Here is a 14,258-nt window from a genome sequence, read left to right on the forward strand (position 1 = left end):
TACCTACACATTTACCCAACAAATAATACAAGCCCTAAATAACAAAATACGGCAGTTGGTATTTTCTGTGATCTCTCCAAGGCATTTGACTGTGTGGATCATGTCACACACTTAAAAAAACTCAGGTATTTTGAATTGAAGGCTATACACACAGCTGGTTTGAATCATACTTAATGAACAGAAAGCAAAAAGTTGTGCTGAATAGCACAAATAATGTTGGGTGGGTGGTAAATTCTAGTGAATGGGGAGTTACCACAAAGGGAGTCCCACAGGGTTCAATTTTGTGTCCTCTGCTGTTCCTTATTCATGTGAATGAGCTCCTACTCAACGTTCAGCAAGCGAAACTAGTACTTTTTGCAGATGGCACGAGTGTTTATAATAAATCCCAATCCAGAAAAACCACCTGAAGATATTGTTATGGATGTCTTACAAAGAATTATTAAGTGGTTCTCAGAAAGTAGACTCTCCCTTAATTTTGAAAAAAAACTCACTATATCCAGTACTGTACACTGAATACAGTCATATCGACAATTGATGTAGCATATGAACAGGGCTCAGTTAACAGGATAGATTCCTCCAAATTTTTGGGTGTTCACATTGATGACAACTTGAAATGGAAGAAGCATATTACTGAGCTTCTCAAACAACTGAGTTCAGCTTCTTTCGCTCTTCACATAATTGGTAGTCTTGCTTATAACAGATCAGTCTCCTAACGTACTTTGCACATTTCCACTCAGTAACGTCTTATGGAATAGTTTTCTGGAGCAACATACCACTTAGACATAAAGTACTGATTGCATGAAAGAGAGCAGCGAGAATAATTTGTGGTGTTCACCCAAGGACATCATGTAGTCAACGTTTCAAGGAGTTAGATATTTTAACTGCACCATCAGACTACATATATTCACTAATTAAATTCATTACAAATAATTTCATCTCAATTCGCGAAGAGCAGTGATGTTCATACGTACAACACTAGAGAAAAAAATGGCCTTTCCTATCCGTTATTGAAGCTGTCAGTTGCTCAAAAAGGAGTACATTATTCAGCAACAAAAATCTTTCATCATTTGCCCAACAACATAAAGTGTCTGGCAGGTAGCAGACCAAGTTTTAAATCTAGCTTCAAATGATTTCTTTTGGACAACTCCTTCTACTCCATGTATGAGTGTCTGTTTCAGAAATGGTAAAGAAAAAAGTACCTCTAAATGTAGTTGCATGTGTAGAACTAAAACTTCCAGTAATATTAAAATTAGCACTATTCATGTGTGTGTATGTATCTTGTCATCTGACTTGTTCCACATCATATCGATAAAATAATCGTGAAAATAATCTACGGAACATGACATAACTAAACTAAACTAAAACTAAACTTTCATGAGATACCATTCTTGATCCCATAGCCGAACATAAACATGATGAAACAACATAGAAATTCTTACGTGTCAAACAGAACAGACATCATACATATACATAAATATATACACCTTGATGGCCATTAAGATCCTTTCTGTGTGGATGCAATTTCACAAAATCTTGCAGAAATAAGCATGAGGGCATGAGCAATGAGCATAGTGGATTTAGGGTGCTACTTACATAATGTGTAACAAATTGGGATTTAGGGTTGGACGAGAAGCATGCTTGAATAGCCACAGCAGTTAAGGTACTCAAAAGCAGGAAATCTGGGTTCAAGTCGCAGTATGGCACGAATTTTCAATTTTTACCACTGAATTCATTTCAGTGCCTGATTGCGGCCGTTGTCAGAATTTCTATTTCATTCCATCATGTACATGACTCTTTGAATTGGTTTAGAATTTGATATATGCATAGTTATCAATTCATAGTTTGTCTTTTCAGGATTTCGGCACTGTAATACTGTTTTGAACAGACAACAGACTATTCTGGTTGCTAATTATAGTATTTTGTTACCCGAAAAGTTAGGAATGTCTGGCAAAGATATGCATGTATGACACATTTCTACTTCTTCTTCTTCTTCTTCTCAACCTTCTTCTTCTCTGAGGACCATGTTAATTTGAGTCAGCTTCATTTCTTCTGGTTTTTATTATTGTCCAATACTATTTCATTCTCATACTTTTGCAAACTTCTGTGCTCTTCCATCCATGGTGAGTTTTCCCTGGGTCTAATTCTGTCCTGGACATCTGTGCCAGGTTGAATTTTTATTTGAAAGTCACTCTGCAGTAAATCTTTGTTTCTTGTGTTCCTATTTCTTCCACATCATTTTGTACTTTTATGATCTACTCTACTTTGGTCTACTTATTCAAACAAAATAGTACTATCTGATGTGCTGACCTTCCCTGTTCCATTCCAAGGATGCCTCCTTAGAACATGCTCATTCTTTATTCTTTTCCTGGTGATGTCCCAGATTCTCCTGACATGGGCACACATTCCTGGTTCACCCATCTTCTACACTGACATTCTCCTGTTCTTCAATGTCTGAATTCCTTGTGAGAATCTGTTGTTCCATTTCATTATTTACATAGTGTGAATTCTAAAATTTTACATAAAGTTTGCCTCTTTGTATAAAAATTAAAACTGATTTTGAATTTAGCATCATATTAAGTTACCATATGTATGTGGGAATATATTAAATTTGTTAAACAAGTATAAAAATTATTATATTGAACTTAACAAAAGTTTTCCTAAAATTCCATTCAGAGCTGTGTTGGACACTTTCAGAGGCACTCCTAGTTCTTCTGAGTTTCACCAACAAATGGATCATCTGTCAGAGTGTGACATAAATACTGTGAAAAGGCGATGTGGTCAAAACATTTCAAGGTATTTATGCGACTCTCTGACATACGACCCATCAGTCGGCAACACTCAGTGGAACCAGGACCATATCACAAAAGTGTTTGTATATGATAAAATCAATTGTGACTGATAGTGTTACAAAGAAATCGAGAATAAGAACTTCTGATGGGATATATATATATGTAGGTGGAAGAGGTCACAAGGTAGTTTGTAGTGAGTTTTTGGTTGCTGGCTTATTTAATGTTTTAGTTTGATTTGCTGCAGTCTGCCTGGATGGTATAATTTTTGCCTTGCACATTATAGAATAATTTGTGAGAAGAACCAACTCACCTAACTACCAAAGCTAAGTATAGTAATTTAATTTTAACATTTGCTACCTCCATCACCGGCATGTGGATTTCAAAAATATTTTTTTGTGTAATTATATTTAGTCACAAAAATTTAAGTAAAATTATTATTTTTGAATATATTTTGATGGAGTAGTGATGTTAAAACAAAAACTGTATGACAATTGTGCTGCTTGTACACAAGGGAAATGTCACGTAATTGTTCAAGTAGCACATGTTACTGTGTCTGGCTCTGCAGCAGCACATAGGAAAAGCTCTGAATTGTTTAACTGCAGATGTCATATGGCTAACACCAGTTACAGCAGCAATGTTAAGCACAGCCAAAGGCATGGTTGTGATGCGCAGTCCTACACAACAGCCAATGGACACCAATAATTCACAGAAGATACAAAGGAAACTGCTAATTCACAACCTTGTATTTGCAACCAATGTAAAAGATTGAGGCAAGGAAAAGTGCTGTCATGAAAGGGGGTGGCTGGTTTTGTTGCTGCTGTGGTTGTTACTGTTGTGATCCATTTTTCAGGATTCATTCATAGCACCACATTTCAAAAGCTTCTACTCTCTTCTGAAGTGCTTGTCATCAATACTAGGCCACACTTTAGACCAATACCTTCAGAGAAAGATTTCCTAACACTTAAAATTATACATTGACGGAAAAAAGATCATAACACCAATGACTAGCTGTGCAACACAAATGAAAGTTGGTAGCTGTGTTTCTACATGTGAAAGATGATGTCTATTCAGTGTTCACAGCAGTCACATAAGAGTGGTATTAGTTGCACCACTATCAGGATGCAAATCAGGTTTGCTTTAAATACATGCTGTAACAGTTGTAAGTGTTAGTTGCCTTTGAGAATGGATGTGAAGAATGCCTTTGATGTGGCAAAGATGATATCAGCACCTCACTGAGTTTGACGAGGTCATGTAATAGGGCTACGAGAGGCTGGATGTTCCTTCTGTGATATTGCAGAAAGACTTAGCAGGCATGTAGCCACTGTATACTACTGGCAGCAATGGTCACAAGAAAGTACAGTCACAAGAAGACAGTCTGTACATTGAGTCCTTTGACGCATAACTGCAGCCAACTGAAAATAACCTTTCACTCCTTGTATCTTATCCATGCTACCTTCAGAATTTCAATGAGTGTCTTCCAGTCAACTGTGTCAAAAGTATCCTCTAAGTCTATAAATGACCCTTCTTCAACCTATCCACTCTGAGCCTGGCTTTTATGAGTTTTTTCTTTCTTCTGTCAATATTTTTTTCATTATTTTGTAGGCATGATGGTTCTGTAATATTCACACCTATCATCAACTGCCATCTTTAGAACTGGAATTACTACAGTCTTCTTGCAGTCTGAGCATATTTCATCTGTCTCAGAAAGAATAGTTTAGTCATTACTGGCTCTCCCAAGGATTTCAGTTATTTTGAGAGTATCATTTACTCCAGGGGACTTGTTTGCACTTAGGTCTTTCAGTCCTCATCAAATTCTTATCGCAGTACCTTATCTCCCACCTCATTTACATCTACTTCCCGTTCCCTTTCTATTGTCTTCAACTTCATTTCCTTTATATACCCCTTAATATCTTCCTTTCACTGTTTAGCTTTCCCTTCTTTCCTTAGTACTGGCTTGCCATATGACCCTGAAGTTCATACAGTTCCCCTTTCCTTTTCAAAAGAGCTCTCTAATTTTCCCACAGGCAGCCTCTACTTCTCCCCTATTTATGCCTGCATCTACAGCCTTTGCATTTTGCACTTCCTGTCAATCTAGTTTATTACACATCTGTATTCCCTTTCGCCTTCTTCATTTGCTGGATTTTTATATTTTCTCCATTCATCAGTTAAATTTAATAACTCCAATGTTATCTAAGGACTTTTACTAACCCTAGGCTTGTTACTATGTTGCCTTCCATATTTCTTCTCTCAAAGCTAACCATTTGTCTTCTATTATATTCCTTTTCTACACATCTCAAAACAATATGTTCACAGTTATGCAAACTTTCTCTTTTTTAAATATTTGTAGGCCACTGGAATTCCCTACCAGAACTAAGAGAAACAGGATTTGCTGCAGAAATAATAAAAACTTGGTTGAAAAAGGGTAATAGTTATCCTACTTTGCAAGACAAACCGCATTCCCCAATGCTGCAGGTAATTTGTGATACAAAACACCTGTTAATTTTTCTGGCATAGTGCATGATCCTTTAAGTTTATTATCCACAATTTCTGCCACAAATGGGTACTAAAGCAGACCTAATACCTTGTTTTCATCATTGCTGAAAGACTTGCATACATAGCTATAATGACAATTTATTATCTTTTTTTCAACACAGTATTACATGGCCAGCTGGTTGCAACTAACTGGTAGGTACGTTAAACTAGCTTTCAACACCTACTAGGGGTGTCTTCATCAGAATGAAATTTTGATAAAGCAAAAAATTACATTGCTAAGAAGCAATAGTCAGAATTTAGAGCAGCTATGTTCAAGTCATAAGGGAAATGAAATGTTCCAACCTTTGCGACCTGTGCCCGGCTGGGAAAAACATAAGATATTGCTCTAAATTCTGACCATTGCTTCTTAGCAATATAATCTTATGCTTTATAAAAATTTCATTCTGATGAAGACACCTCTACTAGATGTCGAAATCTTTAATGTACCTACCAGTTAGTTGCAACAAGTTGTATGTATAATCCTATACTGAAACTCGTATATGATTGCTGAATAACAGCCTGTTCAACTGTACATTAATTTAGTATCTCACTCAGTGTTACATAATAACAAACCACCACCATGTATCTCCAGTTTGAACAAATGTCATTCTTATCAGAACACAGCGTCTTACACTCATCCCACTAACCAATAAATTTGAGGTGCTGTCTTCTACTGAAACTGAAACTGAGCCACTGAGACTCACTTCAACTGCTGGTAATATTTACCTCTTAACAGAAACATGCAGAAGAACTGCTACTTAAGTATAAAATAGTTGGCGATGCAACTTGATCGATTTGTAGTAAATAGAACAGTTCACGACAGAGGGACCCTCTGTCGTACACATTCACCTTAAAGAAACAGAGACAAAGCATACAGTTACAGATAGTGAGATGCTAAATAAAATGCATTTGGCTGTCGAAAGAGCAATGTGTGAAGCCTTCAGTGGCGGCTCTTGAAGAATATTGTAATAGGATCTTTCTCGAAACCCAAAGAAGTTCTGGTTGTATGCAAAGATATTAACTGTGCCAAAGTTAGTGTCCAATCACACACAGATGAGGCACAAACTGAAATTGAGAGTAGCAAAGCAAATGCACAAATGCTTAACTCTGTTTTCAAATGTCCCCTTACAACAGAAAACCCAAGAGTAGTGTCCCAATTAAATTTTTGCGCCACTGCAAACATGAGTGAAATACATATTGTGCCAGTGGCACCGAGAAGTGGCTGAAATCACTCAAATTAAACAAAGATATGGGCCCCATTGGAATCCCTATCAGATTCACACTTACTCTGCAACTGAGATAGCCCGTCTTTCAACCATAATATACCATAGAGTCCTCAAAGGATGAATTGTTCCAAAAAACCACTGCCCAGTCTCATTGACATGCATTTGTTGCTGTATCTTCGGGCATATTCATATTTCAAATGTAGTGAGGTATATCAAACAGGATGGCCTCCTCCACTCCAAACGGAATGCATTCGGAAAACATTAATCATGTGAAAAACCAAACTCACACTTTTCTTAAGACATCCTGAAAGCTGAGCATCAAAACAGTGAGATAGTTGCAGTATTTACTGACTTCTGAAAACCACCTAACTCAGTACCGCATCTACAGCTGTTAATGAAAGTAAGATCATACAGGGTATCAAGCAACATTTTTAACAGGGTTGAGGATTTCTTTGATGGGTGGATGCAGCATGTTACATTGGATGGATGGTCATCGACAGATGCAAATATAACTTCTGGTGTGCCCCAGGGAAGTATGTTGGGGCCATTGCAGTTCATGCTGTATATTTATGGCAGACAACATCAGCAGTAATCTTGGACTTTTTGCGGATGATGCAGTTATAATGAAGTACTGTCTTAGAAAAGCTGCCCAGTATTCAGTCACACCTTGATAAGATGGCATAGCAGTACAACAATTGCCAACTTGCTTTAAGTGTTCAGAAATGTAAAATTGTGTAATCTGGCATGGTGGTACCATGACTTTAGAGCTTTCGTGTACCACTCACACACAACTGAGCATGCAAGAGCATGGTAGGTGCCTTCAAAAGCTCCAGTCCTCCATACTTTTGTCTCAGGGTTATCATCTTCTCCTGATAACACTCACTCATCCGTATCTGGCATGCAAACTGTGGGAAGTCTACTGCAATCCCTTATTTGTTTTGAAATGATCATGTACTTGTACATTCCTGGAAGATGCTGCTGAATGTTTTTTCAGGTGGAACGTGGTGTTGAAGATGTCACTCATTGTACATAAAATATGCCTGTTTGTAAAGGCAATTAAATAATCCATAAGAGAATACCATGTCTGCCATTGCCCGTGTGGAATAATAGGGCTCCATTTCCCATTTACACTGTTCACACTCCACTGAATCACTAACCTTATTCTGATGTCTACAGACCCTGATTTACGAGGTGGTTGTACATGCAACCTTTATAGGCTTTTCAAGCTCAGTGCAAATAGATTACTTTCCTATAACAGCATGACCCAATTCTCAAACAAACATGAAAAAAACTTTCTCTGGAAACTAGAAAATTCTGGGCACTGTTAATAACAAAACATATCTGATGTGTTGACATAGTCATTGGTAACCGAGCACATATCATGAAATTCTAGTAATCAAAGCTGCTGGATCAGATCTCATTATCTGCAATATTCTTTTTACTTTTCCATAAATTCCAGCCTTATTTACAAATAAAAACATTAATAAACAACTAATGAATCACATTTTTAAATGCAAGTATATCTTTATTTTTCATTACTAATGGCGTGACAATGCCAGTACCAACAATGAATTGAAATTTAGTGAAAATTCTAAAGAAAATACTTTCCTCTTCATGGAGATTGAAATATATTTTTTTCATTTAACAATAAGCCATTTCACATGACAATATTAAATTTTGATTCATTTTCACAAGACCAGTAATTAAAAATGACTAGATATTATATTTGTTAAAAATATGATTCATTATTTCCTAATTAATATTTATATTAAATAATAACCATAGAATTTAAATAAAAATATTTTTAAAAATTTGCATCTAGTGAAACTTGAACCAGCAACTTTACAACTGCTAGACTTCTCAATAGTTATGTTACTTGATTATAAATGTTTTGTATTCAAAAGTTTTCAGAAATCTTCTAATATTCAAAGACGATTTTATTGAGTTGTTTTTTTTTCTTTTTCTTAAATATTGTGTCATAATGCTTTAGGAAACTGATGTACAGATAAACACCATCTTAAAATCGTACAAGCATGAAGAAAATCAAATAAGGTGTTGTATTAACACGATTCATGTTGTCTGTCGCACTTCACATAGTGTAGACCGGGAAATGTCTGCTAGGCATGCCCGATGAAAAACTGACTGGGCATGGCCCGTGCTGCCTGAGTAGCTGTGACGCGCCGTGCCGATGTGCGCCTCCCGCGATCTTTCTGGTGGCTACTGCACAAACCTTTTCACATAAATCATCTGAGTACAAATGACAGCTCCACCAATGTACTACCCTTTTATACCTTGTGTACACAATACTATAGCCATCTGTATTCATGTTTATTGATATCCCATGACTTTTTACCACCTCAGTTTATATGGCTGTCAGCAACACACCAATTGTAGACAGGCCACAGGGAGCATGACTCACCTCCAAGTCAGTCTCACTCACTGCCTCCTCATCCTCCGTCTTCTCTATACTCAATACGCTAGGTCCGAGAGTAACTTCTGAAGATGAAAATGCCTGGAACAGTTTCAAAAAAATGCTACATAAGACAACAAAAGTAAAACAAACATTGCAATGCAGCTGAATAAAATCAGGTGATGAAGGAATTAGAGCTGGAAATGAGACACATAAGTGAGTTTTGTTATTTGCACTAGAAAATATCTGATGAAGGCTGAAAATGTAGACTAGCTACAGCAAGAAAATAATTTATGTTAAAGAGGAATTTTTTGACATCTAATATAGGTCAGGAGTCCACAACACGTAGCAAGCGGCTACACGGGTAGCAGGGGTTGTGTGGTGTGGACTGGGCGGTTTTTTAGTTTAGATGGGCTCGGGCAAGTACAGATAGGGCAACAGCCTCAAAGGGTGCGGGGCAAAGTCAGGACGTGTGGGGACGAGCACCAATCGGTATTGTAATTGTAAACTGTCGAAGCTGCATTGGTAAAATACCGGAACTTCAAGCGCTGATAGAAAGCACCGAAGCTGAAATCGTTATAGGTACAGAAAGCTGGCTGAAGCCAGAGATAAATTCTGCCAAAATTTTTACAAAGGCACAGATGGTGTTTAGAAAGGATAGATTGCATGCAACCGGTGATGGCATGTTTGTCGCTGTTAGTAGTAGTTTATCCTGTAGTGAAGTAGAAGTGGATAGTTCCTGTGAATTATTATGGGTGGAGGTTACACTCAACAACCGAGCTAGGTTAATAATTGGCTCCTTTTACCGACCTCCCGACTCAGCAGCATTAGTGGCAGAACAACTGAGAGAAAATTTGGAATACGTTTCACATAAATTTTCTCAGCATGTTATAGTCTTAGGTGGAGATTTCAATTTACCAGATATAGACTGGGACACTCAGATGTTTAGGACGGGTGGTAGGGACAGAGCATCGAGTGACATTATACTGAGTGCACTATCCGAAAATTACCTCGAGCAATTAAACAGAGAACCGACTCGTGGAGATAACATCTTGGACCTACTGATAACAAACAGATCCGAACTTTTCGACTCTGTAAGTGCAGAACAGGGAATCAGTGATCATAAGGCCATTGCAGCATCCCTGAATATGGAAGTTAATAGGAATATAAAAAAAGGGAGGAAGGTTTATCTGTTTAGCAAGAGTAAAAGAAGGCAGATTTCAGACTACCTAACAAATCAAAACGAAAATTTCTGCTCCGACACTGACAATGTTGAGTGTTTATGGAGAAAGTTCAAGATAATCATAAAATGCGTTTTAGACAGGTACGTGCAGAGTAAAACTGTGAGGGACGGGAAAATCCCACCGCAGTTCAACAACGAAGATAGGAAATTACTGCGAAAGCAAAGAGAGCTTCACTCCAAGTTTAAACGCAGCCAAAACCTCTCAGACAAACAGAAGCTAAACGATGTCAAAGCTAGCGTAAGGAGGGCTATGCGTGAAGCGTTCAGTGAATTCGAAAGTAAAATTGTATGAACTGACTTGACAGAAAATCCTAGGAATTTCTGGTCTTACGTTAAATCAGTAAGTGGCACGAAACAGCATATCCAGACACTCCGGGATGATGATGGCATTGAAACAGAGGATGAAACACGTAAAGCTGAAATACTAAACACCTATTTCCAAAGATGTTCCACAGAGGAAGACCGCACTGCAGTTCCTTCTCTAAATTCTCGTACGAACGAAAAAATGGCTGACATCGAAATAAGTGACCAAGGAATAGAAAAGCAACAGGAATCACTCAATAGAAGAAAGTCCACTGGACCTGACAGGATACCAGTTCGATTCTACACAGAGTACGCGAAAGAACTTGCCCCCCTTCTAACAGCTGTGTACCCCAAGTCTCTAGAGGAACGGAAGGTTCCAAATGATTGGAAAAGAGCACAGGTAGTCCCAGTCTTCAAGAAGGGTCGTCGAGCAGATGCACAAAACTATAGGCCTATATCTCTGATGTCGATCTGTTGTAGAATTTTAGAACATGTTTTTTGCTCGAGTATCATGTCGTTTTTGGAAATCCAGAATCTACTCTGTAGGAATCAACATGGATTCCGGAAACAGCAATCGTGTGAGACCCAACTCGCTTTATTTGTTCATGAGACCCAGAAAATATTAGATACAGGCTCCCAGGTAGATGCAATTTTTCTTGACTTCTGGAAGGCGTTCGATACAGTTCCACACTGTCGCCTGATAAACAAAGTAAGAGCCTACGGAATATCAGACCAGCTGTGTGGCTGGATTGAAGAATTTTTAGCAAACAGAACACAGCATGTTGTTATCAATGAAGAGACGTCAACAGACGTTAAAGTAACCTCTGGCATGCCACAGGGGAGTGTTATGGGACCATTGCTTTTCACAATATATATAAATGACCTAGTAGGTAGTGTCAGAAGTTCCATGCGGTTTTCGCGGATGATGCTGTAGTATACAGAGAAGTTGCATCATTAGACAATTGTAGCGAAATGCAAGAAGATCTGCAGCGGATAGGCACTTGGTGCTGGGAGTGGCAACTCACCCTTAACATAGACAAACTTAATGTATTGCGAATACATAGAAAGAAGGATCCTTTATTGTATGATTATATGATAGCGGAACAAACACTGGCAGCAGTTACTTCTGTAAAAAATCTGGGAATATGCGTACGAAACAATTTGAAGTGGAATGATCATATAAAATTAATTGTTCCAGGTTGAGATTCATTGGGAGAGTCATTATAAAATATAGTCCATCAACAAAGGAGGTGGCTTACAAAACACTCATTCGACCTATACTTCAGTATTGCTCATCAGTGTGGGATCTGTACTAGATCGGGTTGACACAGGAGATAGAGAAGAGCCAAAGAAGAGGGGCGCATTTCGTCACAGGGTTATTTGGTAACCGTGATAGCGTTACGGAGATGTTTAACAAACTCAAGTGGCAGACTCTGCAAGAGAGACGCTATGCATCGCGGTGTAGCTTGCGCAACAGGTTTCGAGAGGGTGCGTTTCTGGGTGAGGTATCGAATTTATTGCTTCCACCTACTTATACCTCCCGAGGAGATCACGAATGTAGAATTAGAGAGATTCGAGCACGACGGAGGCTTTCAGATATTCATTCTTCCCGCGAATCATACGCGACTGGAACGGAAAAGGGAGGTAATGACAGTGGCACATAAAGTGCCCTCCGCCACACATCTTTGGGTGGCTTGCGGGGAATAAATGTAGATGTAGATAAATTTAAATGTTACAATGTCTTTTCTGAAGGTGTTTTACTGGAATGTAGCCTTGTAAGGAAATGAAATGTGGACACAAATCAGTGCAAGCAAAATGCTGTTGAGGTGTGATGCTACAGAAGAATGCTGAAGATTAGGTGGGTAGATTAAACAGGAGACAATGATTCAAATTAGGGAATAAAGAAATTTATGGCACAACCTGACAAAAAGAAGGCATCAGTTGATAGCACACATCCTGAAGCATCAAGGAATTGCCATTGTGCTAATGGAAGGTAATGCCAGGGGTAAAAGCTGTGGAAGGAGAGCAAGACATGAATACAATAAGCAGATTGAAACGGATGTGGGTTGCAGTAGTTATGCAGAGATGAAGATGCTCATGCAAGATAGACTGATATGGATAGCTGCATCAATCCATAATTCAGAATGATGATCACCACAATACACCTTCGGGCAAAAGATGGGCTACAACAAAACTTCAGGTGAAATCCCAGAGAAATGTTCAGAACATTTTTCCTGTTTTTATACATTTTTATGCTGTGACCAACCTTTTAACACCAATTTATTACACCAACTAAGATGGTGTTGCTGCCAACATTGTATTTAAGTTCAGGTTCTTTAGTATGGAGGATCTGAGAATGGTTGCTAGTCACCAGAAACCAGTAAACGTCATTAAGCGATTGTATTTTATTGAGATTGCAAACGTTAAAATTTTTTAACAAATCACATTTAATTTGTTATCCATTTCCCAATGCCTTAGAAAAGATACTGCACGTGTTCATCTTTTCCAAAGCCATTCAGTTAACTTCACAACATCCCATTTCCAAATAACACCTAAGTACACGTACTTCTTCTCAGGTGGTGAAGCAACCCAGTGTAAAATGTGGAAAAATTTAGGAAACATCACTTTCACCAGAGTAATTTCAATGTCGGTGCAGAGTGGCATTTCTCTGTCACATCACATGGGAAAGAAGCAAGTGATGTTATCACTGATGCCATCAAGAAACTTGTCAATCTATAGTGCATCTACAACTCTCAGGTAATGACACCTACACAAGTTTTTCAATGGTGTTCAAAGAACACAACTGATTTGGTTGCTTGGTTAAGAGACCAAACAGTGAGGTCACAATTGCCTCGGCCAAGGAGTAGTTCATCTGGAGTTGGAGACATCTGCCAGAAATTTGATCAAATTATGAAAGTATGTAGGAGTGGTAAAACTTAAGTACCGAAATAAATATTGATGCAATAGCAGAGAAATAATTTAAGGAGAATTTTTCAGAGCAGTATGTACGTCAGAGCAGGCATGGGATCTCCAAGAGCTCTTCTGTGGCGAGAGAAACTCCACATACCTCTGACCCTTGCCTATCTGATTAAGGGCAAAGACAGAGTAAAGAATGCTCTCTAGTTGCGAGATCCATAATAGAAAGGTAAGAAAGCTAAAAATGTAATGGACATCAATTGGACTGACAATAATAAAACAAGATCAGACAAATAATCAGATCAGTGTGTGGGTGGGGCCCAATAATATATTGTGTTGCTTTCATTATAAAACTAAAAGTTGGTGTGAAGAAGGATCTCTCCTTCCAGAGTGGTTTTGCCAGATTTGCACAATTGCAGGCACTCAGGAGTTACACTTTGTTATTCCTAGTGGCTACAATAACTCCCATAAGAAAGTTTTGTCCAGTTCACCAGACACCAGAAATGAAACTAACAAGGACCCAGGAACACACATACCCTGGAGATATCACACAATTCATTCCATGCATGGTGGATTTCATGTGTCTGAATGTTAATGAAGATATCAGTGAGGTTACAGTTAGCTTCCTACATCCTCAAAACCCTTCACTTTCATGTATACAGTCTGAGAAGCCTGATATCATTACTGTGGACAAGATGGACATTTTAACAAAGGCTGATGTGAGAATAGTAACAGATCAAACATATGTTCTTTTAACAACAGGTGCACAAATGGTGGTGTGGTATATTCTGATGATTGTGTTTCTTTTTGTAAATCTGAACCCCTCCACCATGCCTTCC

At 38.2% G+C, this 14,258-nt stretch overlaps 1 protein-coding gene across 1 annotated transcript in view; it reads right to left on the reverse strand.

Moving 5' to 3' along the window:
* Positions 1 to 14,258, reverse strand: part of LOC124722159 (spore wall protein 2-like) — a 64,850-nt gene that overhangs the window by 21,207 nt on the left and 29,385 nt on the right. Inside the window, exon 2 of the mRNA XM_047247362.1 lies at positions 8,967 to 9,059. Within this exon, the coding sequence (XP_047103318.1) occupies positions 8,967 to 9,059 (93 nt within the window). The remainder of the gene's footprint in view (positions 1 to 8,966; positions 9,060 to 14,258) is intronic.

This window comes from Schistocerca piceifrons, chromosome X, assembly GCF_021461385.2.
Source record: "Schistocerca piceifrons isolate TAMUIC-IGC-003096 chromosome X, iqSchPice1.1, whole genome shotgun sequence".
In the NCBI taxonomy this organism is placed as follows: domain Eukaryota; kingdom Metazoa; phylum Arthropoda; class Insecta; order Orthoptera; family Acrididae; genus Schistocerca; species Schistocerca piceifrons.